The sequence below is a fragment of the Scyliorhinus canicula genome, chromosome 13 (assembly GCF_902713615.1).
Source record: "Scyliorhinus canicula chromosome 13, sScyCan1.1, whole genome shotgun sequence".
Classification (NCBI taxonomy): domain Eukaryota; kingdom Metazoa; phylum Chordata; class Chondrichthyes; order Carcharhiniformes; family Scyliorhinidae; genus Scyliorhinus; species Scyliorhinus canicula.
The window spans coordinates 14,148,147-14,175,678 of record NC_052158.1 but is presented as its reverse complement, the minus strand read 5'-3'; the positions used below and the strand labels follow the sequence as shown (position 1 = coordinate 14,175,678).

At 50.0% G+C, this 27,532-nt stretch overlaps 2 protein-coding genes and 1 pseudogene across 8 annotated transcripts in view; 2 read left to right on the top strand and 1 right to left on the bottom strand.

Annotated features, from left to right (window-relative positions):
• Positions 1-9,413, bottom strand: part of LOC119975509 (spliceosome RNA helicase DDX39B) — a 68,149-nt gene extending 58,736 nt beyond the window's left edge. Inside the window, exon 1 of one of the 5 annotated variants that reach the window (XM_038815282.1) lies at positions 9,362-9,413. Coding sequence is in view for 2 of the 5 variants with exons in the window: in XM_038815278.1 (XP_038671206.1) it covers positions 1,821-1,898 (78 nt within the window). In the remaining 3 variants the exon portion in view is untranslated. Of the gene's footprint in view, positions 1-1,594; positions 1,760-1,820; positions 1,958-9,284; positions 9,308-9,361 lie in introns of those variants that run through there. The other 4 variants (XM_038815279.1, XM_038815278.1, XM_038815280.1 and 1 more) reach the window with 4 other exon arrangements.
• LOC119975508 (polypeptide N-acetylgalactosaminyltransferase 3-like) overlaps positions 2,083-27,532 on the top strand; it is a 37,749-nt gene continuing 12,299 nt past the window's right edge. For all 3 annotated transcript variants that reach the window (XM_038815274.1, XM_038815275.1, XM_038815273.1), the window contains exons 1-7: positions 2,083-2,249; positions 6,855-7,279; positions 12,578-12,750; positions 14,409-14,558; positions 16,069-16,303; positions 18,773-18,890; positions 22,508-22,708. In XM_038815274.1, the coding sequence (XP_038671202.1) occupies positions 6,861-7,279; positions 12,578-12,750; positions 14,409-14,558; positions 16,069-16,303; positions 18,773-18,890; positions 22,508-22,708 (1,296 nt within the window). In that variant the 5' untranslated portion in view covers positions 2,083-2,249; positions 6,855-6,860. The remainder of the gene's footprint in view (positions 2,250-6,854; positions 7,280-12,577; positions 12,751-14,408; positions 14,559-16,068; positions 16,304-18,772; positions 18,891-22,507; positions 22,709-27,532) is intronic.
• LOC119976844 lies at positions 11,019-11,173 on the top strand (annotated as a pseudogene).

Sequence of the window (27,532 nt, the reverse complement as noted above, 5' to 3'; positions counted from 1 at the left end):
GGGAAGAGGGTGAAGGGGTGGGGGGAAGAGGGTGAAGGGGTGGGGGGAAGAGGGTGAAGGGGTGGGGGGGAAGAGGGTGAAGGGGGTGGGGGGAAGAGGGTGAAGGGGTGGGGGGAAGAGGGTGAAGGGGTGGGGGAGGAAGAGGGTGAAGGGGTGGGGGGAAGAGGGTGAAGGGGTGGGGGGAAGAGGGTGAAGGGGTGGGGGGGAAGAGGGTGAAGGGGGTGGGGGGGGAAGAGGGTGAAGGGGTGGGGGGAAGAGGGTGAAGGGGTGGGGGGAAGAGGGTGAAGGGGTGGGGGGGAAGAGGGTGAAGGGGTGGGGGGGGAGAGGGTGTGAAGGGGTGGGGGGAAGAGGGTGAAGGGGTGGGGGGGAAGAGGGTGAAGGGGTGGGGGGGAAGAGGGTGAAGGGGTGGGGGGGAAAAGGGTGAAGGGGTGGGGGGAAGAGGTGAAGGGGTGGGGGGGGAAAAGGGTGAAGGGGTGGGGGGGAAAAGGGTGAAGGGGTGGGGGGGTGAAGGGTGGGGGGGTGAAGGGGTGGGGGGGTGAAGGGGTGGGGGGGTGAAGGGGTGGGGGGGTGAGGGGGTGGTGGGGGGTGAAGGGGTGGGGGGTGTGAAGGGGTGGGGGGTGAAGGGGGGTGGGTGAAGGGGTGGGTGAAGGGGTGGGGGGGGTGAAGGGGTGGGGGGGGTGAAGGGGTGGGGGGGTGAAGGGGTGGGGGGGGTGAAGGGGTGGGGGGGGTGAAGAGTTGGGGGGGGTGAAGGGGTGGGGGGGTGAAGGGGTGGGGGGGTGAAGGGTGGGGGGGTGAAGGGGTGGGGGGGGAAGGGGTGGGGGGTGAAGGGGTGGGGGTGAAGGGGTGGGGGGTGAAGGGGTGGGGGGTGAAGGGGGGGGGGTGAAGGGGTGGGGGTGAAGGGGTGGGGGGTGAAGGGGTGGGGGGTAAGGGGTGAAGGGGTGAAGGGGAAGAGGTGTGATGAAGGGGGTGGGGGAAGAGGGTGAAGGGGTGGGGGGAAGAGGGTGAAGGGGTGGGGGGTAAGAGGGTGAAGGGGTGGGGGGGGAAGGGAAGAGGGTGAAGGGGGGTGGGGGGTAAGAGGGTGAAGGGGTGGGGGGGTTAAGAGGGTGAAGGGGTGGGGGGTAAGAGGGTGAAGGGGTGGGGGGTTTAAGAGGGTGAAGGGGTGGGGGGTAAGAGGGTGAAGGGGTGGGGGGTAAGAGGGTGAAGGGGTGGGGGGTAAGAGGGTGAAGGGGTGGGGGTAAGAGGGTGAAGGGGTGGGGGGTAAGAGGGTGAAGGGGTGGGGGGTAAGAGGGTGAAGGGGTGGGGGGTAAGAGGGTGAAGGGGTGGGGGGGAAGAGGGTGAAGGGGTGGGGGGGAAGAGGGTGAAGGGGTGGGGGGGGAAGAGGGTGAAGGGGTGGGGGGGAAGAGGGTGGGGGGGAAGAGGGTGGGGGGGTGGGGGGAAGGGGGGTGATGGGGGGAAGAGGGTGAAGGGGGAAGAGGGTGAAGGGGGAAGAGGGACATTTTATCGACTGGTGCATTTCTGAGCGTCACAACAGCAGCTTTTGCCAGTGTCTTCAAACAGAATCACTTCCACTTAGCCTCGCACTTTTTCATCCTACCTGAAGGAAGCTCTCACCTTTTTGGACAATGTCTGTATGTTTGGCTAACTGAATGAACAACAATCTCCCATTCAGCCTCTTCCTCAAGACCCCTGAAGTGAAAGCTGCCTCCCGACCGCCGGTTTCCCCATGAGCAGAGCCTGATACCTCTCGGTGCGTCCCCACCCCCCAACCAAAATGCCAGGCTCTCGGAGCAAGCCGTTAAAATGACCCGCGCCTCGGGTACCATCACTGCGCTGCGAGCGGGCGACTTCATTTTTACGCCCCGGTTCCATTTGTCCGTTGCCTTGGCGATTAAAGGCATCTGGTCGGACAGCTCGGTCGGGGGCTAGGGCCCCGGCAGAACATGCCCGCTACTGCGCTTGCGTTCATGATGCTCGGCCCCGGCAGCGCGCGCGTGCACGTCAGGGACGTTCGCCGCCCGTTTGCCGTGCCCGCGGATGGTCGCGGCTGCGCATGCGCCTGTTGATAGCGGGGTGGGGGTGGGGCAGAGAGACCCTCTCCCACAGCGGTGTTGGGAGGATGACATGAGATGGGGGTTGCCGTCTCCCTCAAAGGCTGCGTGCCGCTGTCAAGAAAGCAGTGAGGGCGCGGGTAGGGAGGGACCTGTTGAGGTGCATGTTGCCTAGCAAGAAGCCAGGCAGCTCAGTGCAAGGTAAAATTAAAATAGAAAATTCTGGAACAACCCAACAGGTGGAGGTAGTGGCGCCTGTGTGGTGGGGTGGGGTGGGGAGGGGGGAAGGGGGGCCAGTTCCAGGTCAACCAGGAGAAATTTCTGTGGGAGAGAATCTCTTCACTTGGTTTGATCAGGGATAGTTAACACTGTGGTGGTTCAATCCCTGCCCCTGGTCCGTGTGGAGTTTGCACATTCTCCCCGTGTTCATGTGGGTCTAACCCCCACCACCCAAAGATGTGCAGGGTAGGTGGATTGACCACGCTAAGTTTGGGGGGGGGGGAACATTTGGGTACTCTAACTTTTTTTTAAACCAGATATTCAGCATAGCTTTGTCAGAGGGAGGTCATACGAACAAGGAGATGACCAGGAATGTAGATGAGGGTAGTGCAGTTGATGTAGTTTATATGGATTTCCGCAAAGCCCTTTGACAAGATTGGACAAAGAACCAGGGAGGTGATGAGGAAATATTTATTTTGCACACCGATTTGGAACAGTCTGGCTGGAAGGATAGTGGGCAGCTGATTCAATAGTAACTTTCAAAGGAGAATTAAATATAGAGCTGGAAGGGAGAAGTTTGCAGGGCTATAAAGAAGTTCGATAGATAGGTCCGAATAAATTCTTCATGGTTAACTATATTTATCAACTGCAAGAACTATGTACATATGCCCAGTAAAGGGTTCAAACGAGGAGATGTCTCCATGCTTGTTTGTGCACATGGCCCTGTCCAACACTAGACTGTCCCCGAGGTGTGGGTCATGTGGGCGGCACTGTACTCAATTCCCATTAACACTTGTGTGTGCCAGAGCAGCATGGTGGTGCAGTGGTTAGCACTGCTGCCTCACGGCGCCAAGGTCCCAGGTTCGATCCCGACTCTGGGTCACTGTCTGTGTGGTGTTTACACATTCACCGCGTGTTCGTATGGGTTTCGCCCCCGCAACCCAAAGATGTGCACAGTAGGTGGATTGGCCACACTAAAATTGCCCCTTAATTGGAAAAAATGAATTGGGTACTCTAAAATTGCCAGCCAGACCCTTATACTTCCAGAAGTTAGACTAATTGGATAGATCTTTCACAGACACCCAACACCCCAAATTACTTTGAAAGCCAATGAGTTGCATTTCAAATGAAGCCAATGTTGTATAGTACAGCATCCGATTTGTGCACAGCATGTTCCCATAAACAGAAATCTGCTAACACCAGACAATCCATTAAATCTGCTAACACCAGACAATCCATTAGGGATAAATGTTGACTATGACACCAGAGGGGAGAACTCTCCTTTTTTTTTTGAGGTAGTGTCATGGGCTCTTTCACATCTCAGAGGAGAAACAGAGCTTCGGTTTAACATCCCATCCGAAGTTCGCCCTTCCTTCAATGCAGCAGTGGGATTTTTCAGCCTGGACATTGTGCTGAAATTCCTGAACTGAGTGGAATCACTCCCGTGACCATCTCAGCTGGATTCTCTGGTCCCCCAGCCACGTGTGTCTCAGCGGCGCGCCGTTCGCTGGTTCCATATCCCACCGCTTGTCAATGGGATTTCCCATTGTAACCGCCCCAAGCCGCCAGTTAAGCCATGTGCTGCCGACGGGAAAAGTGAATCACAACAACCGGACAATTCCGGCCTCTATCCCAGAGGCTAAAGTGTCACCAACTGAGCCAGGGCAACCTGACGATTAGAAACAATGTTCTCTCAGATTAAAAATTGCCACCATTTTGCAATTCAGAAACCAGCTGTTGGGGTTTCTCCCCTCCTGGATGCCCCTGCTTGTTTCCAGTGTGGCTGAGAAAATGGATGTGCTCACCGCATCCTTTGCAAAGCTGAGAATTTTGGCAAGAGAGCATCACGGTGCACAGTGGTTAGCAATGCTGCCTCGTAGCGCCAGGGTCCACAGTTCAATTCTGGCCTTGGGTGACTGTGTAGTGTTTGCACGTTCTCCCCGTATCTACGTGGGTTTCCTCCGGGTGCTCCGGTTTCCTCCCACAATCCAAAGATGTGCAGGTTAGGTGGATTGGCCATGATAAATTGCCCCTTAGCATCCAAAAGTTTAGGCGGGGTTATGGGGATAGGGCGGGGGTGAGCGCGCCTGGCTCTTCCAGAGGGTCAGGACAGACATGGTGGGCAGAATGGCCTTCTTCTGCACTGTAGGGATTCTATGATAACATTAGAAATTCATTCATGGTTAGCACGGTTGCCTCACGGCGCCGAGATCCCAGGTTCGATTCCGGCTCTGGGTCACTGTCCGTGTGGAGTTTGCACATTCTCCCCGTGTTTGCGTGGGTTTCGCCCCCACAACCCAAAACGATGTGCAGGGTAGGTGGATTGGCCACGCAAAATTACCCCTTAATTGGAAAAAAATGAATTGAGTACTGTAAATTTATATATTTTTTTTAAAAAAGAAATTCATCAAAATATTGCTCGTGTCGTGACTTGTGCCAAGTCTTGTCCACCCACCATCCACTGTGTGCTTCCTGGCTCCTGCTTTGGCAATGCCTCCATTTTACAATTCTCAACATTGGGTTCCAAAGCTTGCGTGACCTCAGCGCACCCCCCCCCCCCCCCCCCCCCCCCCGGCCCGCCTCCTCCCACTAAAATCTCTAAGCTTGTCCGTTTCTGGCCTTGCGCATATTCCCAATTTCCTATCCCCATCACTTCAAGTACAGTTTTGGCCTCCAACTTTAAGAAAGGATGTAATTGGAAGAGGTTCAGCGAGGGTTCGCTCGACTGATGCCTGACGGGGGGGGGGGGGGGGGGGGGGGGTGGGCTTGGGGGGGGGGGGGGAGGGAATTTCTGGGAATCCCTCGCCAGAGGGATATTTCTGTCCTGTCAACGGAGAGCCCCCACCGCCGGGGAAAGGAATTTAATGGGGACTCCCATTGTCAGCGGCAGGACCTGAAGATCCTGCCACCGCCTAATGGCGCTCCGCCAAGAGACACACGGGCCATGGAAACCCCCCCCACCTCCCAAAAAAAAAGAATAGTATTATGAGAAAAGGATGGGCAGGTTGCACCTGTAATCTGTTGGAGTTTCAGAAATTGAGAGGTGATCTTATTGAAACATGAGGGGGTTTGAACAGGTGGATGCTGAAAGGATGGTTCTCCTTGTGTCCGAGACTAGAACAATGGGACACAGTTTAAAAACACGGTGTCTCCTTTCTAAGATGGACGTGAGGAGGTTTCTTTCCTCTTAGGGGATCGCGGGTGTATGGAACTCTCTTCCCCAGACAGCAACGGAGGCAGCGCTGAGTACTTTTTGAAGGCTGAATTAGATAGATTCTTGACTGAGCAAGGCGTCACAGGGTTTAGCGGGTAGACAGGAAAGCAGAGGCTGCGGACAGGTCAGTCATCTTATCAAATGGCGGAACAGGTTTGAGGACCCGAATGACACATTTCTGCTCCGAATCAGTCCCTTCGCCCCGTCTACTGATGCCCGTGCCTTCAGCCCCAGTCTTGAGTTAGAAACCTCTGCACATCCTTGTTATCCCTCCTTCAAACCAATATCTTTAACCAAACGTGTGACTTCTGCCTTGCTTGTCACGGCAGTGCCTGCAGCAGTCTTGGTCCTAAGCTCTGGAATTCATCCATTCTCTTCCTTTAAGACTCTCCTGGAAACCAATCTCTAAGGTTAGGGTCATCTGCCCTTGTATCTTTTTTTGTTTCATTTAGCACTTGCTGCATGCCTTTGAATCTTATGACTGCATTAAAGGCACTATATCACGAGACATTGCTCAAACAGGCATGTTTGTTTACCACACAAAGCTCAATGAATGTTGGTACAACATGAGATTTTATTTTGACAAAATCTATTTCCTCATATGTGTGCTTCAGTGCATCATGAGTCTAATTCCAAACCTGACACCCAGGGTGATAAAAGGTCAAAACTGACTGTTCATGCTGCAAGGAGGGGAAGTAATGTGTGCTAACATTTCAAAAAATACTGTTCCAGTTCAAAAAGACAGGAGGAGACTATTCAGTCCTTCCTGCCTGTTTTGGCATTCAATTTAGATCAGGGCTGCCCTGAATTGAAGCATTAAGGGAGTGACAAAGGGCGACCGATTTGTTGGTAAAATTGTAACAAGTTCCTACATTACTACACTTCAAAGGCAGCACGGTAGCATGGTGGTTAGCATAAATGCTTCACAGCTCCAGGGTCCCAGGTTCGATTCCCGGCTGGGTCACTGTCTGTGCGGAGTCTGCACGTCCTCCCCGTGTGTGCGTGGGTTTCCTCCGGGTGCTCCGGTTTCCTCCCACAGTCCAAAGATATGCGGGTTAGGTGGATTGGCTATGCTAAATTGCCCTTAGTGTCCTAAAAAATAAGGTTAATGGGGGGGGGGGGTTGTTGGGTTACGGGTATAGGGTGGATACGTTGACTTGATCATTGCTCGGCGCAACATCGAGGGCCGAAGGGCCTGTTCTGTGCTGTACTGTTCTGTTCTATTCTAAAGGGACTTTGTGACTACTGTATTAAAGCTTATGGTAAGTCCTATAGCCACACCAGCTGCTATATAAATTCATGGCTCCTTCAGTCTCGGCCAGCAAAAAAAAAACCGACAAATTCTGACACCAATTTTCTTTTCTGTCACGCAGGAAGGAATGGCTCGGCGAGTGACAGTACCTTCCCCTCAGAAGTTCTTCGTGGTCTTGTCTGCCTGCACCCTCGTCCTGTTTCTCGCGCACTGCCTGTCCAAAATGGCTGAGCTGGAGTGGTCAACAGACGGGCTCCAGGCGGACGTTAGGTTCACTCCCGCCAAGGCTGCCATCAGGAAACCTGCCGTCGGCCGGCGCTGTCCACCCGGCTACTATTCCGCCATAGAGTTGGGGCCTGCTGTGTCACGTCGCCACGAGGACCGGGGAGTGCTGGGTGCCTCGGGAAATGCTGTGGTGCTGGACGGCCTCGGCTTCAAAGAGGCAACCGAGAGGGCCATTGGTTTCCAGAAGCACGGCTTCAACGCCTTCACCAGTGACAGGATCTCTATACACCGTGGCCTGGGACCTGACACCAGAGCTCCAGAGTAAGAATCTTTCCTGGCAATGGGGATTAAACACACTGGTGGCTGGGCAATCCCAATCAAAGTTGAAAATAGATCATGTGGCAGCTGAGCATGTAGCAAATGTCAATTGTATTTTTTTATTTTTTTCAAATGTTTTATTCTCCTCCTTTATCATCTTTTCTCCCAAATTTACACCCAACAATAAACAATAATCTAACGAATGCAATGTCAATTCTCACATCAGCAACAACAATCCCATCCTCCCACCAAACCCCCAAACATTATCCCGCATGTTAATATAAACAAATAACCAAAAGGAATCCGCAATCACCCATAGTCACCAAAAACACATACAGTCCCCCTCCCCCAACCCCTCCCCTAATGTTCGACGTCATCCAATTGTTGAAAGTGCACAATGAATGACGAATTGTAGAACCACCTCCATCCTTTGCCTCAGTTCAAATTTGACCTTCTCAAGAGTCGAGTATTCCAGCAGGTCCCACCGCCACGCCAGGGCACAGGGTTGATCTCCATCCCAACAGGATCAGCCTTCGGGCAACCAACGAGGCGAAGGCTACAACATCTGCCTCCGCACCCGTTTCCAACGGGTCTGACACCCCAAATATGGCCTCCCGAGGGCCCGGGTCCAGTTTCAGATGCACCACTTTAGAGATTACCCAAAAAACCTCCTTCCAGTAATCCTCTAGCTTTGAACAGGACCAAAACATACGAACATGATTTGCGGGTGTCCCCCCCACAACGTTCACACACATCTATCCCCTCAAAGAGCCACACACCACCTTCAGCCCTTCTTGCGCACAAGGTGGAGGTGTTCACCCTCCGGTGCACCTCACACCAGAACCCCTCTTCCATACCCTCTCCCAACCCTTCCTCCCACTTTGCCTTGATCCCTTCCAGCGGTGCCTTCTCCTCTTCCAAAATAGCCCTGTAAACAACCAACACTACCCCTTTCTCCAGTCCCCCTGTCGTCAGCACCTCCTCCAGCAATGTGGAAGCCGGCTCCACCGGGAAGCTCTGTATCTCCTTTCTGGCAAAGTCTTGAACCTGCATGTATCTAAATATTTCCCCCTGCTCCAGCCCATACTTTGCTCCCAGCTCCCTCAATCCTGCAAACTGACCCCCAAGAAAGAAATCTTTTAGTGTCCGAATTCCTTTCTCCTCCCATCTCCAAAAACTTCCCTGGTTCAAATCTATGGTTCCCCCATATTGGCATTTCTCTTGATCCTGCCCCCAACCCGAAGTGCTAACAATTGTATTTATATAGTGCTTTGAAAAGTTAGGAAAACATCTCCAAAGCACTTCACAGAAGCTTGATCAGAGGTGAGTTTTTAAGAGCATCTTCAAGGAGAAGAGAGAGATTTTGGGAGAGAAATCCGGAGGAGAATTCCAAGATGGCGCCGGAGCGAGGCGACTTCTTGCAAGCTGTGCCCAGCAGACCCGCTAATTCTATCTTTTACTCTCGTTCTATGCTTCTAAAATTTCATTCTAACTCTTTTACATTATATTGTGCAGCTCTCCTTCCTTCCCTATGTCCGGTATGCATTGTTTGTACAGAATGCAAGAAACAATACTTTTCACTGTATACTAATACATGTGACAATAATAAATCAAATCAAATCAGAGCTTAGACCCTCGACAGCCAAGGGAGATCCAGAGGCCAGAATTCCCAATCCCATGGCTACTATTTAAAAGAAGAGCAGGGGTGGTCTGCCTGATGTGTTATGTCCCAGGGAGTCAGTTGATGTGGGATATAACTGGAGCCAATATTTACGCATGTTTGTAAACATTTATTTACACAGCCTCGGATTTCAAGCAAGCCCCTCCAAACCTCACAATCATAGTTTTAAGTCAATGTCAATATTGTTAGGGGTTCAAATGAGTCCACACCATCAGTCACCTACAAGTACACACGATTAATATGCAATTAACATATTCCCTTCCCACTCAGTAAAAATTCGACTTCATACGTAAAACAAAAATGTCAAATCAAATTAAAATGAACAACCTCCATTTCCTCAAAGACACCTAATAATTTCTTCGCACATGCATTTCTTTTTGTTAAACATGCAGTCGATTACTTGCATTTAATTTTAGAGATTTCCTTTCTCTCCAGCCTTTGTTTCAAGTTGGCAAGGTCAGCCTGTCGCTTTTTCTCACTCACCTTTTTTTCCAGAGAATGTGCATTACCTCACAATGAACGATTATCTGAGTATTCTATTTTCGGTATGTTCCTTGTAGAGAATCTCACTGAAACGTTCAGCAAATAGAATCCCATATCGACTGCCCCCACAAGGGTTTCAGCAGCCAAAGTACTTTTAACAACCCTTTATATCTTTTTAACTTTCCAAAGCAAAGGAAACCCATTTTCACCCAGTTGAATGTTATGAAACCAGCTGTAGTGGGAATCCATCAAGAAGATTAGTGTGTGAAGCATCATTAAAGATGACTAGTGTCATGTTTTTTTGGGACACCTAAAGACAGGACTGCAAGTACATATTTCTTCAGGTTTCATTTTTTAAAATATCTTACTCTCAACAAAATTTTGAATTTGGGAAGTTTGAACGCAGTTGTTTTTGCTAAAAAAATTCTCTTCTTTATACCCAAAAGAAATTGAGGGATCTGCTTTTAGTTGGACACTCCTTAATTTCAGCACAGTAGATCTTACATTAAAAAAAAACACACTCCCAAGAGAGCATCATTCAAGCCAGCGTCGCACAGTTTTCCTACTGTTCCTGCTGCCTCGTTTGGGCAGCTATGGAAACACTTCTCTCGGGAAAAGTGTTGCTCTGCCGAAATGCAGCTTTGATGTCAATCGATCGACACCCTGATGAATATAATAATAATCTTTATTGTCACAAGTAGGCTTACATTAACACTGCAATGAAATTATTGTGAAAATTCCTTAGTCGCCACATTCCAGCGCCTGTTTGGGTACACAGAGGGAGAATTCAGAATGTCCAATTCACCTAAAGCACGTCTTTCGGGACTTGTGGGAGGAAACCGGAGCCACCGGAAGAAACTCACTCAGACACGGGGAGAACGTAGACTCTGCACGGACAGTGACCCAAGCCAAGAATCGAACCTGGCTCCCTGGCGCTGTGAAGCAATAGTGCAAAACACTATGTGACCATGCCACCTATGTATGTGAAGCAAAGGGCTAACAGGATTTCCCAGCTAACATTCTAACTGTGAGTTATCCACTCTGCTAACAGCACTTAAAACCAATAATTAATAAACAGGGCTTTATCATTGCTGTTTGTGGGAGCTTGCTGTGCATACATTGGTTGCTGTGTTTGCCCACATTGCAACAGTGAATAAGCTTCAAAAACTACTTCATTGTTGAAAGGTGCTTTTGGATGTCCTGAGGTTGTAAAGGTGCTGTATCAATGCAAAATCCTTCAGTTCATAATTTGGGTATTGTTTTTCATCTTTAGCCCCTCGCAGGTCTGGATTAAGGCCCCCGCTACACAGACCCCAAAAATATGTATTCTACTACTCTTTACACCTAACCTGCACATCTTTAGATTGTGGGAGGAAACCGGAGCACCCAGATGAAATCCGATGAGACATGGGGAGAAATTGCAAACTCCACTTGAACAGTAACTCGAGGCTGGTATTGAACCAGGGTTCCTGGTGCTATGTAGCAGCTAGGGACCAACCTATTAGCTGGTTTTACATAATTAGTTAATCTCGTTACCACTGTCCTACCATGTACCACATAGATTCTTCATGGCCAGTGTATCTTACCTGGCAGGGGTGAAACCGTGAACAAGAAGGTGGTTCGCCCAGAACGAGGCTAGCCCATTGCACTTCAGGTGTGCTGACGCCTGCGATGTCCCCAAATGCGGGATACTCGACTGCGAAATTTGTGGTAGTGGGGGACTGTGTCTTTTTTTCAGGGGCTGGTTTAGCACAGTGGGCTAAACAGCTGGCTTGTAATGCGGAACGTGGCGGGAGGGGGGGTGACAGCGGAAGCTCCTCTAAGTCCAGACTAAAGCAGATAATTTATGCTTCATAATTGATTTGGGCAGCAAGGCGGCACAGTGGTTAGCACTGCTGCCTCACAGGGCTAGGCACCCGGGTTCAATTCCAGCCTCGGTGACTGTGTGGAATTTGCTCCGGTTTCCCCCCCCCCCCCCCCCCCCCCCCCCCCCCCCCCCCCCCAGTCCAAAGATGCGTGGGTTAGGTGGCTTGGCCATGCTATGACATTGCCTCTTAGTGTCCAGGAATGTGCACGATAGGTTATGGGATTATAGGGATAGCGCGGGGTGGACACTCGTAAGTGGCCACAGTGCTCATTCAAATGGTCGGTACAGACCCGATGGGCCGAATGGCCTCCTTCTGCACTGTAGGAATTCTATGGTTTCTGTTTTTGTTTCAGATTCCAGCATCCACAGTAATTTGCTTTTATCTGTTTCATTTCTAACCTGACCCTTCCTAATCAAAGTATATTCCTTCCGCTAAATGCCGGAGAATATATCTGCCCTCATAGGGAGGCACAGGAATCAATCCAGTGAATCTTTGTTGCACCCGTCTAAGACAAGGATAGGTGAGGATCTTAAAACTCCTCACAGTAGTCCAGGTGTGACCTCACCAAAGCCCCATACAATTGGAGCAAAACTACCTTCCTCCCATTCTCTTGCAATAAAGGCCATCATACCATCTGCCTTCTACCAATTGCTTGTTTTCTGCATGTTCATGTACTTTCTGTGGTTCATGTACAAGGGCAGCTTTTTCCCTCTGAATACCAACATTTACCAGTCAAATTGAGAAACTGTGATGAAGGGGCCAAAGCCCAAGTTGCAATAACACTCGTTTTCAGAGCTTGGGGGGGGAACCAAGAGAAATCTTCAACGGTGAAACAGACTGGGATCATAGAATCCATCCAGTGCGGAACAGGCCATTTGGCACATCAAATCTGCGCCGACCCTCTGAAAGAGCACCCTACCTAAGCCCACACCCCCACCCTATCCCCCAACTTTGGACACTAAGGGTCAATTTATCATGGCCAATCCATCTAACCTGCACATTTTTGGATTGCGGGAGAGACCCTGAGCACCCGGAGGACGCAGACACGGGGCGAATGTACAAACTTCACGCAGACAGTGAGTCAGCCAAGGTCAGAATCGAACCCGGGTCCTTGGTGCGGTGAGGAAGCAGTGCTGACCATTGTATATCGGATGTGTGAAATAAGATTGAGGAAAGGTAATAACCGAGCTACTGGGTGGAGAAAGAGAAATGAGAGACTCACGGTCCAATTCCTTGACGCCTGTTCGCTTTCTTTCCCACCCTCCTCAGGTGCGTCACTCAACAGTTCAAGCGTTGTCCTCCCTTGCCACCTACAAGTGTGATCATCGCATTCCACAATGAGGCTTGGTCTACCCTGCTGCGGACTGTGCACAGCGTTCTGTACACGGTCCCCGCCCTACTTCTGAGAGAGGTCATCCTTGTGGACGACGCCAGCACCGAAGGTCAGGTGTTTCTAAGGGTATTTAGTATCTGCGTTAACACTTTGGGACTGAAACTGTTCTATAGGAACAAACACCAGCAGTTCTGCAATGTAGTAAATCATCCCATGGCCCTTCACAGAAGAGACATCAGGATTTGACACCCAGCCACGTGTGTGAGATATTGGGGCAGGGGTAGTAGGTTTTGAGGAGGAAATGCCAGCAATTTAGGCCCAGACAGCTGACGGCGTGCCTGACAGTGATGGAATGATTAAAACCATGGATGCGCGAGAAGCGTTGAATTGGAGAAACTCAGATATATTAGAGGATGCGGAGCTAGGGAAGGATTTGAGTTAAAACACGATAATTATAAATTTAAGGGGTTGCCATATTGAGAGCCACAGGAAATCCTGTGGTGCAGTGGGCAGCATCTCTGCCAAACAGGTTGAGTGTCAACCTGCAAAATCCTTCCAAATACATCAATGGCAGGCAGTAAGAGCAGGAGAGCGGCTCAGTGGGAGCGCCCTCACACCTGACTCAGAAGATCTCGGGTTCAAGGCCAGCTCCAGAGACCTGAGCCGCCATTAAGTAAGGTCACTCCAGGTGCAGCACGGCGCAGTGGTTAGCATTGCTGCCTCACGGCGCCGAGGTCCCAGGTTCGATCCTGGCTCTGGGTCACTGTCCATGTGGAGTTTGCACATTCTCCCCGTGTCTGCGTGGGTTTCGCCCTCACAACCCAAAAATGTGCAAGGTAGGTGGATTGGCTGCACTAAGTTACCCCTTAATTGGAAAAAAATTAATTGGGTACTCTAAATTTATTAAAACAAAAGAAAGGTCACTCCTCAGGGCAGTGCTGAGGGAGCGCTGCATTCTCGGAGGTACCACCTTCCGATAAGATGGTAACCCAAAGCCGTGTCTGCCCTCTGAAGTGGACGTAAAGGATTGTGTGACTGCTCCTTCATGATGGCACTTTATTATCCCCAGTGTCCGGCCCGGTATTTAACCCTCAGCCATCGTTACTGAAAAACAGGTCATTTATCTTATTGATATTTATTGGAGCTCGCCATGCTATGCACCTTGGGCAGCACGGTAGCACAGTGATTAGCACTGGGTCACTGTCTGCGCGGAGTCTGCACGTTCTCCCCGTGTCTGTGCGGGTTTCCTCCGGGTGCTCCAGTTTTCTCCCACAAGCCCCGAAAGACGAGGTAATTTGGACATTCTGAATTCTCCCTCTGTGTACCCGAACAGGTGCAGGAATGGGGCAACTAGGGGCTTTTCACAGTAACTTCATTGTAGTGTTAATGTACGCCTACTTGTGGCAATAAAGATTACTATAAATAGGCTACTGTATTTCCTACTTCACAACAGCGACTGCATTTCATTGGCTGTGAAGCGCATTGAGATGTTCTGAGGTTGTGAAAGGCACTACACAAATGCAAGTCCTTCCTTTGTATTGATGACTGACAGACTAGGGTCAGAAAGGCTGTTTAACTGGGAGCCACCCAATTGGGTGACAAAGGATCTGGTCACTCTCTGGTTGGCAAGGGGGGGGAGGTTCACAACAACGATGGGTGCGCAAGGCGGGAGCGGAAGACGTTGCCTGGTCGAACGCACATCTTGAAACCTGGAGTACGTCCGATCAGTGTTGATGAGCTTGACGCCCATCGTGATTTTGCTTGCAGCCTACTTGAAGGAACGGTTGGACAGCTACATCAAGAATCTCCCCATGGTTAAGATCGTCAGACAGCCGGTGAGGAAAGGATTGGTTTCTGCCAGGTTGCGAGGGAGCTCCCTGGCAAGAGGAGAAGTCCTGGCCTTCCTCGACTCGCACTGTGAGTAGAGATGCTTGTGCTTGCCCTCCATTTACCCGGCATTGTTGTACCCACCCGCAATATCCACCTCTTGTCAGGTCTCCCAGCATTCTGGAAACATCTGAATCAGTGCACAGGAGAGCCAAGCACACTAGGCCCAAGCTCCACCAGGGCCTGTGTCGTGTCAGAGTATAATAGCATAATAAATAGCGGCAGGAGTAGACCACAGGGCTGCCATTCAATAGGATCATGGCTAATCCACCTTCACTCAACCAACCCCCCCCCCCCCCCCCAGCCTCAAACCCCCTTCCCCCCCATATCTCTTGATTCCCTGAGAGAATCTGTCCATCCCAACCTTGGGTACATACAGCCACAGAGCACCCTCCACCGCCTGGGGTCGAGAATTCCAAACATTCACAACCCTTTGAGTGAAGAAATTTCTCCTCATCTCAGCCCTAATTAATTGATTGATCTCTTATCCTGAGACTGTGACCACCCCCCACCCCTCTCTCCTCTCCATATTCTAGATTCCTCAGCCAGCAGGAAACAATCTCACCATGTCCACCCTGTCGAACCCCTTCAGAATCTATAGTCTTATATTCCATATATCATATGTGTAGCTCTCTATTCCATACGTTGAACCCCTCACCAAATATTCCATACATTAAGCACCTAGCCCTATGTCCCATATGTGAAACACACAGCCCTATATATCGGGAGAATGAATTACGGGGAAGGCAGGATACGTGTGCTGCGAGGTACTGGAGAGTGGGCCCAGGTAGGGGTGGGTGCAGACTAGATGGGCCAAGTGGCCTCCAGCACTGTAGGAATTTTATGGTTCTATGGAGTGTTCTTATTTTTAAATTTAGAGTACCCAGTTTTTCTTTCCCAAGTAAGGGGCAATTTAGTGTGGCCAATTCACCTACCCTGCACATCATTTCAGGTTGTGGGGGTGAGACCCACGCAGACACGGGGAGAATGTGCAAACTCCACACGGACAGTGACCCGGGGCCGTGAGGCAGCAGTGCTAACCACTGCGCCACTGTGCCGCCCTCTATGGAGTGAGTTATTGAGAGGGGTGGGGTATCAGAGAATATATGGAGAGGATTGAGGGCTCAGAGGGCGAGGTACTGGCAGGTTGAGGTACTGGGAAGGGTGGGGTTTCAGAGGGTGAGGTACTGGGAGGGATGAGTTATTGTGAGCAGTGAATGCTGGAGGGTGGAGAGACTGGGATGGGTCAGTTACTAGAGGGCATAATAGTGGGAGCTGCAAGTACTGGGGTATGAGGTACTGGGGGATGAGGTTCTTAGCGGGTGAGATACTGAGCAGATGTGGAATGGGGGCGGTGGAGGGGGAGGCGGAGGGGAGGAGAGGGGGAGATGGGGGTGGGGGGGAGTACTGGAGTGAAATGTGCTGGAAAGCAACTTTAGACGGTTGCCCGAGATATGTCGGCACTCTGTCTGCGTATGGTCCCAGAGTCCAACCCGCCCCAACTGTTGTGTCTCAGATGTACTGACTGTGCCACCTGCAGGTGAATGCTTTGATGGCTGGCTGGAGCCACTGTTGGCCAGAATCGTGACGCTGGAGCAGGTGGTGGTGAGCCCACAGATCACAGCCATCAACCTACACACCTTCGAGGTGGAGAAACCCTCTCCCTACGGCCACAACCACTCCCGCGGCACCTTCGACTGGTCGCTGACTTTCAACTGGGCCGAGTTACCCGCTTACGAGAATGACGCGAGGAAGGATGAAAGCTTCCCCTTCAGGTCAGCAGAGGTAGAGCTTGTAACCTCTTCCCTCTCTCCTGTGATGAGGCTTTTTCTTCTTCAATCCACCATTTCATTTTATTCAATTCTGCACCAGTTTGACCTAACTTCTGAGCCAGAGATCATGGAGAATATATCTCAATCTTCGGCACCAGTGTCGCACTAAAGGAGAGGCTCAGTGGGTAGCACTCTGGCGTCAGAATCCGAAAGTCCTAGGTTCGAGTTCCCACTCCACCGACTCTCTAATACATGACTAAGGGAGCTCTGTACTGTCAGAGATGCCGTCCCTCGGATCAGATATTAAATCATTGGCCCTTTAACCCTGCCAAGTGAATCTCAAAAAACAGAATCCCATGCTGTTATTTCGAAGAAGAGTGGACAATGTTCCCTCTGGCGTCCTGGCCAGTATTCATCCCACAGCCAACATCATTAAAACAAATGAAGTGATCGATTGTTTGTGGGAGCTTGATGAACACAACTCTGTGTCCTACGTGACAATGGTGACTACAATTCAGAAGTGCTTCATTGAGAAAGATTTGGGACATCTCGAGAGTCATGAAAGGTCTGGGGCTGGATTCTCCGCCCCGCCTCGCCACGCCACATTTGTTTCAGCACGCCTGCGGAATGTCTCCGTTGTGGCGGCTGGTCAATTGCGTTTCCCATTGTGAGGCAGCCCCACGCCGTCGGAAACCCCGGACTACCGGCAAAACAGTGCATCCACTCCGGTAGTGTGTCCAGCCCCTGGTCTTTTTCCTTCCCAGCCTTTTGGGTGAAGTGTCAAACTGTGAGCATACCCACCTGCTCAGCTGGGTGCGGAAGAGGCTCTGCGACCTTTCGAAGAAAATTTGTGAGTTCCCCCAGCAAAGATCTGCCACTCAGCCAGAGATAACGGAGACAGACTAATTGGTCATTCATCTCATCGCTGATGATGGGACCTTGCTGAGTGCAAATTGCCTGCTGAGTTTGCCTTCAGAACAACTGACTCAGGGCAGCATTGTGGCGCAGTGGTTAGCATTGCTGCCTCACAGCGCCGAGGCCTCAGGTTAGACCCCCGCTCTGCCCGTGTGGAGTTTGCACATTCTCCCTGTGTTTGCGTGGGTTTTGCCCCCACAACCCAAAGATGTGTAGGGTTAGCCACGCTAAATTGCTCCTTAACTGGAAAATATGAATTGGGCACTCTAAATTGTTTTTTCAAAAAAGAACTGATTACACTTTGAAAAGTAATCCATTGGCAGTAAAGCAGCACAGGGTGTTGGGTGAATATAAAAAGTTACCCCTGTTGTGTCTGTAACTGCGTAGAGAATGAGTTTGGAAAAATGTATGGAGTTACACCGAATCATGGGCGCAGAAACAGGCCATTCAAGTGGTCTGTGCCGTCATTTATGCTCCTTAGCAGCTTCCTCACACCCACTTCGTCTCTCGCTAACAGCATTCTCTTTGATTTATTTCCCCCCTCAAGGGCCTGGCTAGGCTCCTCTTAAATGTATCAATGCTATTTATCCCAACCATTCCTTGTTGTAGCAGGTTCCACTCTCTGGGCAAAATAAGTTTCTCTCGAATTACCTGTTGGGTTTATTAGTGACTCCTTTACGTTTACAACCTCTTGTTTGAGAGCTAGCCGCTCACAAGTGAATAATTAATCTCTACATCCCCATCGGTCTTCAGGACCTCTAAATTAGGCCACCCCCCAAACATTCTGAGGTAGGCGGCATTTTGATCCACAGGGGGCTCGAGGGGTATGGGGCACAGGTAGGAAAGTGTTCAGGCCACAGCCAGATCAGCCATGATGGTATTGAATGGCGGACCAGGCTCGATTGGCTGAATGGCCTACACATGGCCCTTTGTTCTATTTTCTACTGAAAAGATGCCCCAACCTATTTGATCTTTCCTGCTGAGTATATATTTTTAGTTCTGGTGTCAATCTTGTGAATCTTTTATTTTTTGGAACTTTCTCTGGTCACTCTGTATCCTTTTCACAATATGGAAACCAGAATTGTTTATAGTGCTTCGTCTGGCCCATTTTTACTATTTTCTTCAAATTTTTATTTTTTTTAAATAAACTTAGATTACCCAATTCATTTTGTTCCCAATTAAGAGGCAATTTAGCATGGCCAATCCACCTACCCTGCACATCTTTGAGTTGTGGGGGAGAAACCCACGCAGACACGGGAAGAATGTGCAAACACCACACGGACAGTGACCCAGGGCCGGGATCGAACCTGCGACTTCAGCGCCGTGAGGCAGCAGTGCTAACCACTGCACCACCGTGCCGCCCTTGTCTGGCACATTTAACGTTAACTTCCCAACTTTTCTATTTGATCGCCGTAAGATGTGGGTTCAGTGCTTTCTCTGCTATTTTTTTACGGCCTTGTTAACTTTGGCATTGTCTTTTAGAAGAAAATAATTTGTCAAGAAGTGATGTTCGCCAATCAGCTGACACAAGATTTTAATGCTTCCCTTTTTTTGCAGGACCCCAGTAATTTCTGGTGGAATCTTTGCTGTCTCCAAGGCCTACTTTCAACATATTGGCACCTATGATGACCAGATGGAGATATGGGGTGGAGAGAATTTAGAGCTGTCTTTCCGGGTAACATAAGCTCCTTTCAGTAAGACTAAATGTAATGATTGAGTCATCTTGCAATATCCAGATGGCTTACATTTGTGAACCGCGCACCCTGTAGAATCTCTTTGTGCTGATCCCTGTTCGCCGTGATCAGGGAGCCCGTGTTTGCTGATACATTGGCTCCCAGTCTCAAAGATTAAAAATTCTCATCCCTTGTTTTCAAATCTCTCCACGACCTCACCCCTCACTACATCTGCCTCACTACATTTGCCTCCTCCAGCCCTGCAACCTCTGAGATCTGTGCACTCCTCCAATTCTGGCCTCTGCGATTTTCCATCACCTTCATCATTGGATACAATGCCGCGAGCTGCTTTAGCCCCGGAGGGCTGTGGAGTTGCCTCCGTAAACCTTTCATTCCCTCTCTTCCTGGTATATATTGCTGACCCAGACTCGGGGTTGAAAGGGCACAATTTCAAAATTTACAGATGGCACAAAGCTTGGAAGTATTAATGAACGGTGAAGTGGTCAGACTTCAAGAGGGCATAGGCAGACAGGTGGAACGACAGACACATGGCAAATAACATTTTACGTAGAGAAGCGTAAAGTGGTAGCAAGAACGAGGAGAGGCAACATAAAATAACAATTCTAAAGTGGCTGCAGGAACAGAGAGAGCTGGGGTTTTATTTGCACAAACCTTCGACGGTGGCAAGGCAAATACCGGTACCGGTGTCCCGCGAGATGGAAGCTCTCCTCCCCACACCACTCCCTCGTCCTTTGGAGAACCTGCAGCTCCATGGTGCCTTTATCCACATGCTGACTCTCCTTACCCTTAACTTCACAGACAGCAAGTACATCAGACTAGATACCGCCGTTAGATAGTTCACTTCCTGTGGATTCTTCTTCCCCGTCTCCCACCCGGGCTCCCCAACGCTTTTGGTTACACCAATCTGGCAGGGTGGCACAGCGGCACTGCTGCCACACAGCGCCAGGGAGCAGGGTTCAATTCTGGCCTTGGGTGACTTGTCTGCGTGCAGTTTGCATGTCCTCCCCGTGTCTTGCGCGTTTCTTCTGGGTGCTCCGGTTTCCTCCCACAGTCCAAAGATGTGTGCAGGTTAGGTGGATTGGTCACCTAACCTCCACGCTAAAATTGCCCCTTTGTGTCCAGGGGTGCACAGGTTAGGTTACGGGGATAGGGCTGGGTAGGGTGTTCTTTGGGGGGGGGGGGGGGGGTCGGTGCAGACCCGATGGGCCGAATGGCACTGTAAGGATCCTGTGAATCCCGTCCTCGGTCTACGTCTTACCACAAGGCGTGGCTGCAGTCTGGGACCATCTTTCCAAAAACTGCTGCTTTGAGAGCATCTCCAACTCAAACTGCACCTCTGGTGACTCTGACCTGGAGAGATTGGCCGCAGAGATATCGCCTGCTGATGTGTTTGTTCGGGACAGTCCCGATGCCCAAAATCTCCCACTCACTGCTCCAGACTCCCGATCACGCCTCAGTCCAGATTATTTAAAAAGATGTTTTTCTCTTTCTCTGCACGCTAATTTGCACAAAGCACTAAAGGACATGTGACTAAAAATGTAATTGCCTCAAGCTTACGTGAACAACTACTGGAGGCAAAATTGGAGAAACAAATCAACCTTCTGAGATCCCAACAAAAACTTTGTTTTTTTTTACAAATTTAGAGTATCCAATTACTTTTTTTTCCAATTAAGGGGCAATTTAACGTGGCCAATAGTGCGGCATGTGGCACAGTGGTTAGCACTGGGACTGCGGTGCTGAGGGCCTGGGTCACTGTCCATGTGGACTTTGCACATTCTCCCCATGTTTGTGTGGGTTTCACCCCCACAACCCAAAGATGTGCAGGTTAGGTGGATTGGCCACACTAAATTGCCCCTTAATTGAGAAAGAAAAATAATTGGGTATTCAAATTTATTTGAAAAAAAAGAAAAAAAATTTGTGTGGCCAATCCACATGCTGTGAACATGGTTTTGGGTTGTGGGGGGGTGAGACCCACGCGGGCACGGCGAGAATGTTCAAATTCTAACCCGGGTCCTCGGCACCGTGAGGCAGCAGTGCTAACCACTGCACCACCGTGCCGTCTTATCAAATACTTTGTTGCTGCAACTCTTTTTAATGATCAGTGCAATTCGGTAGTGGTCACGCTATAGGCTATTCACCTTTACCCGAAGACAGCTAGCCAGATTGAAGCATTCTTAATCTACACCCTGGGCAACACAGGATTGTTTGGGCTACTCATTTTTATATAGAGTTTCAAAGTACAGGAACAGGCCACGTAGCCTGGCAGATCCGTGCCGGTGTCTCCTGGCTCCCAGCAAGCGTCTACCCCAGGGGTGGGCAAACTACGGCCCGCAGGCCGCATGCGGCCCGCCAAAGGTCTTTATGCGGCCCACCAAGATTAAATCATTTTTTAAAAAATTTTAAAATTTTTTTTTTTTTTTTTTAATTTTTTATATTTTTTTTATAAGGTTAATGGGGGGGGGGGGGCTGTTGGATTACTGGTATAGGGTGGATACGTTGACTTGAGTAGGGTGATCATTGCTCGGCACAACATCGAGGGCTGAAGGGCCTGTTCTGTGCTGTACTGTTCTATGTTCTATATGAGGCGCCCAGAATCATAACCGGGTGAAGCGCCATTTTTGAAAAGTAGAGAAAAAGAGGGCTAAAGGCAGGATGCCGGCGGGGGAAGCGCTGAGGTATATGCCGCACGCTAATTGGTTACAACCGGGACTATTAATTAATATACTATGCGGCCATTTAAAATTGTGAATTTCTGAATGTGGCCCTTGCATGGAAAAGTGCCCACCCCTGGTCTACCCTCTCTCGCCCTGCGAGAATATGTCCTTTCTCCCTCATGTGTTTATCTAGATTCCCCCCTCATGTGTGCATCAGTTCAGATGAAATGTCAAACCCAGGCCCTTTCTGCTGAGATGTAAACCATCCCACGGCCACGGCTTCAAAGACATTTATCGCTCAGGCAACGCTTAAAACAGATGCGCTTTTCTTTGCTGGTTGTGGGATCTTGCTGTGCATATGTTGGCTGGCACGTTTCCTCCATCGCTGACCAGACTTCAAATTGTGCAACCATCGAATTGCTACAGTGCGGAAGGAGGCCGTGTGGCCCATCGGGTCTGCACCAACCCCCTGAAAGATCACACTAATGAGACCACTATCCCTGTAAACCCATAGCCCCACCTAAACTGTACATCCCTGGACAGTAAGGGTCAATTTAGCAAGACCAATCCACTTACTGTGCACATTTTTGGACTGTGGGAAGAAATCGGAGCACCCAGAGGAAACCAACGCTGACTCGGGGAGAATATGCAAACTCCACACAGTCACCAGAGCCCGGAAGCGAACCCTGGTCATTGGTGCTGTGAGGCAGCAGTGCTAACCACTGCGACACCATCCCACCCAGAAAGCACTTAATTGGACGGTAAAGCCCTTTGAGACAGCTGAAAACCATGAAAAGCACTGGATAAATGCACAGTTCTGAATCGGGGGTGGGGGGGGGGGAGAAAGTCAAAATTCATGAAGATTTTAACCACCTCCCGATTCCCCCTCCCCAGCTCTCCGCACCTCCCCTGTACCAGGACTAACTGAATGTTATCACTCGCAGGTCTGGCAATGTGGCGGGCAGGTTGAGATTGTGCCCTGCTCTGTTGTGGGACACGTGTTTCGCAGCGACACCCCGTACACCTTCCCAGATGGAGTGCAGGTTGTGTATCGCAACCTGGTGCGGCTGGCCGAGGTGTGGATGGACGAGTACAAGAACATCTTTTATCATCGGATCCAGAGAGCAGCGGAGATCGCGCAGAAGGTGACTCCGGCCGAGAGGGTTGGGATGTTGTGGGGGCTGCCTCAGCAGGGCCATTCCTGGAGTAATTTCAAGGACAGTTAATAAAACGTCCAGGATCCTGGGCTTTATAAATGGGGCATAGAGTACAACAGCGAGGAAGTTATGATAAACTTGTATACAAACACGGTTTGGGCCCTCAACCAGAGCATTTTGCATCCAGTTCTGGGCCTCACACTTTAAGAAAGATGGGAAGGCATGACAGAGGGTGCGGAAATGTTTCCCGAGGTCCAGGGATGAAGTTGAATAGATAGATCGGAAAAGCTGGGGTTCGTTTTCCTTGGAGGAGAGAAGGTTGAGATGAGATTTGATAGAGATGTTCAGAACCGTGAGGGACCTGGACGGTGTAGACTGGACAAACTGCGCCCATTGGTGGAAAGATCGAGGAGCAGAGGGCACAGATATACGGCCATTAACAAAAGGAGCGATGGCGATACGCAATAAAAAAACCTTTACAACGAGTGGTTGAAATCTGGAATGCGCTGCCTGGGAGTGTGGAAATCAAAGGGAATTGAATCATTAGCTAAAATGGAAACATTTACAGGGCTGCGGAGCAAAGGCAGGGCATGGGTCTTGTAGCGGACTGGCATGGGTCTTGTAGCGGACTGGCATGGGTCTTGTAGCGGACTGGCATGGGTCTTGTAGCGGACTGGCATGGGTCTTATAGCGGACTGGCATGGACGCAATGGGCCAAATGGCCTTTCTTCTGTGCTTGGAACCGTTCTATTACTCTCTTTGAATGGAACAGTTAAACTTAGTCGGAGAGCACATGGAGCTCCATGAGATCATGCATGGAGTACTGCACGATCACACGTGCGGCACTCTGGAACCACGCTCGGGGGAGCGTCCAAACTTCTGGGGATGACATTTACAGCCCTGTTGCGGCAGGGGGTGGGGCCGGAAAATGCGGCAAACCGCACAAAACTCTATTGAGTTCAGTGGGACTGGAAGATCCATCGACAGGAGGGGCCGTAGAATTTCACCCCTGGTCTTCATTTTGGATAGCAATGGTGGAGAAACGATTTTATAGGGATGTTACCAGGGACGATTTGATAAGTCGGACCTGATTTCTGTCGACAAGAGAATGCTGATGGATGATATTTCCCACTGTCCCTTTACCCCCATACTTTTTAGTCTATTTACCTAATTAACCTTTGCCGACCCGCCCCATGTCTTTGGCTTCGTTTGTGTTGAAAATTCTTGCTTCAGGCTGAGTGTATCACTTTCAAGCTTAACGTGGAATTCATTTGTATTGTGGTAACCAATTCCCATCTTTTAATATGAGATTACTAATTAACCTACCTCATTGCAATCACAACACTAGAGCGTCAATAACAATTTCTCGCTCCACAGTTCTCCCCCTAGCTCGAGGGCTCATTCCTCTTCCCACCTCTCTCTTGACCGTCCAGTGGAGCCCTTGCCTCCTCTAGCAGTCATCCGTAAATGTCTGCCCACTTTCCTTCCCCTAACTCGGACTGTGATATCAGTCTGTATTGCAGGGTGCGCCTGGGTAAATAGGGAAAGATCAGGCTTCCTGTTGGAGGAAGTCCCGTATCTGGAGCTATCTGCTCTGTTAGTTCCTCCAAAGGTTCCACTCTGTCGTCCACCTACATGCCTCTGAACCTCAACACCCCTTCTTCCTTTCCCCAAGTCCTGTATGTGGCATCCATTCTGGCCAGGATGAAGCTATGGTTTTGTCTCTCAGCTTGAAATAGTGCCTTAGCTGGTTTCAGGCTTCCAGTGACGTTGTCAGCACTGGGCACAACGAGTGTTTAGCTGAGGAAAATGGGAGTGGGGCAGTGACTAGTGCCCGCAGGGATGTCTCGACAGAAGAAGCCTCTTTCTGTCTGCGCCGACTCCAATTCCGGCTCCACCGGCCAACCCCACACCCTTTCCACATTTGCTGCCCAGTAGTAGTGCAGAAAGTCTGGCCACACGAAGGCCAAGATCAGTTTGTCTACCCTGCGAAAAAGGATTTGGGGATGAAGATCGGGAGCGATCTAAACACGAATAGAAACCTCGGCAGGACGTACATTTTTATCGTCTCCACTCTCCCTCCCAGGGAGAGTGGGAGTGAATCGCTTGTGGAGCTCAGCCCAGTTGTGAGCTATCTAGATCTCCAGATATCTGACCTTGGTTTGGGCTCGTTTGAACTGCAGCGTTCCCAGCTCTGCTCATTCCCCCCTTTGGGTTTACTGAAAAGATTGCGCTCTTACTCAGGTTTAGGTTGTATCCCAAGATGTCCTCACACAGTCCAAAAATGGGCAGGTTGGGTGGACTGGCCATGTTACATTGCCCTTAGTGCCCAAAAATGGGCAGGTTGGGTGGACTGGCCATGATACATTGCCCTTAGTGCCCAAAAATGGGCAGGTTGGGTGGACTGGCCATGATACATTGCCCTTAGTGCCCAAAAATGGGCAGGTTGGGTGGACTGGCCATGATACATTGCCCTTAGTGCCCAAAAATGGGCAGGTTGGGTGGACTGGCCATGATACATTGCCCTTAGTGCCCATAAATGGGCAGGTTGGGTGGATTGGCCATGATACATTGCCCTTAGTGCCCAAAAATGGGCAGGTTGGGTGGATTGGCCATGATACATTGCCCTTAATGCCCAAAAATATGCAGGTTGGGTGGATTGGCCATGATACATTGCCCCTTAGTGCCCAAAGATGTGCAGGTTAGGTTATGAGGATAGGGCGGGGGACTGGGCCCAGGTTGGGTGCTCTTTCTGTGAGTCAGTGCAGACTCGATGGGCTGAATGGCCTCTTTCTGCACAATGATATGTGTCACACCCCCTCCCCCGACGTTGCTCCCGTTTACCAGCATGTTCGCTAGCATGGTGGCCCCCCGGAAACAACGCCCGATTCTGACCCGTCCGATCCCCCGCAGCCTCGAATCTTTACTTTCCCTATTTAATGTCGCCCAGTTTAGACGGAGGATCGATCTTGATGCCCAAGGAGGAGTACCAGACTCCTTGCCACGCTGGAATGGCCCAGCTACTTGTAGGGTCCCACCCTGTAACCACAACCCACGAGATCTATGATCCCTAAAAGAGCAAATACATGTGGTAATTCCCCACCAGATATCCGCAGAAAGAGGCATAATAAAAATAACCACAAAAAAGGAACAAAAACTACAAAGGAAAAAAAAACATAAAGAATGCATACACCCCCAAAGTTCATAAATGTCCCTGACCTTGCACCCACCCAGTCATTTGTTGCCTAGAGTGTTCCTTTACACAAATTTGTTTTCCTTCTCTGACGTGTTAAAAAAATAGTTCCCTGTCTTTGTACGTAACCCAGAATTTCGCCGGGTATAGAAGGCCGAGTCACACTTTGTTATGGGCCAGGGTTTACCTGACCCACCTGACCCACAACTTTTAATAGATTGTGGTATGGGGAGCACACGGCCCACTCTACAGGTGTGGTACAGCAGAAATGGAAAAGTATTTTTTGAAGCAAAACAATGTTTATTCTGTGAACTCAAGTTAACCTTTTTAAAACATACAGTGAACATCTTAGCAACTATCAATTCAAATACAACCCCCAAAGAATACAACACTAAGTAAACCTTAAGCTGTCATTTTAACATCCTTAAGACTTAAAAAATAACTTTTAACAGAAGCACATCAGTTTAAAGTCACTGCTGAGAGCAGTTATCAGTTTTAAATCACCAAAGGATCGATTTACAGTTTTTAAATTACTGAGAGAGAGACTAAAACCCCTTCTGGCTGTGACTGCAGCTGTCCAGCTCTTAGAACGAAACTAAAACACACCCTGCAGAAAACAGCCTCAAACGAAAGTAAAAAGCTGACAGAGCCCAGCTCCACCCACTCTCCAACATCACTGCAGTAATAAACACCCAAAGGTACATCTTAAATATCTTTTTTTTTTTTAATTTTTTTTTTTAGAGTACCCAATTAATTTTTTCCAATTAAGGGGCAATTTAGAGTGTTCAATCAACCTACCTTGCACACCTTTGGGTTGTGAGGTAGAAACCCACGCAAACGCAGGGAGAATGTGCAAACTCCACACGGACAGTGACCCAGAGCCAGGATCGAACCTGGGACCTCAGCGCCGTGAGGCTGCAGTGCTACCCACTGTGCCACCGTGCTGCCCATCTTAAATATCTTAATAAACATCTTAAAGGTACTCTCACTATGGATATTTACTTCATGGGTCATCACCCCTCGGGCCTCCAGACGTTGCTCCACCTTGTCCATCGCCCCAGGTAAGGAGGCCAGCACGGCCTTGATTGCCGTCTCCATCGCCGACATTAGGCCCTTTACTGCCTCCCTGTGGAGTTTGATTGAGATGAACTCCATCAGCCTCTCTGTTGAAAACTGGGATGTGTTGGCAGCTCTGCTGGCTCCGCCATGTTCGGACTCGTGTTGCCAGGCGGGTCCACTGGCTCCGATGCTGGGCCTGTTGTTGCTCCCCTTGCATCCTGTCTGGTGACAGGCTGGCAGCCCGGATCGGGTGAGTTACTGATGAGGGTTAGATTGGTGCAGTTTATTTCCAGATTTGATGCTCCTTCGACAGCATCTTCCAAACCCACAACCTCTACCATCTGGAAGAAGAGCATCAGATACTTGGGAACACCACCACCTAGAGGTTCCCCTCCAAGTCACTCAGCATTCTGACTTGGATTTTTTTCAAAATTCATTCATGGGACATGAGTGTCTCTGGATGGGCCAACAATTATTGGCCATCCCTAATTGCCCTTGAACTGAGTGGCCTGCTAGGTTATTTGAGAAGTTTGTTAAGAGTCAACCACATTGCTGTGGGT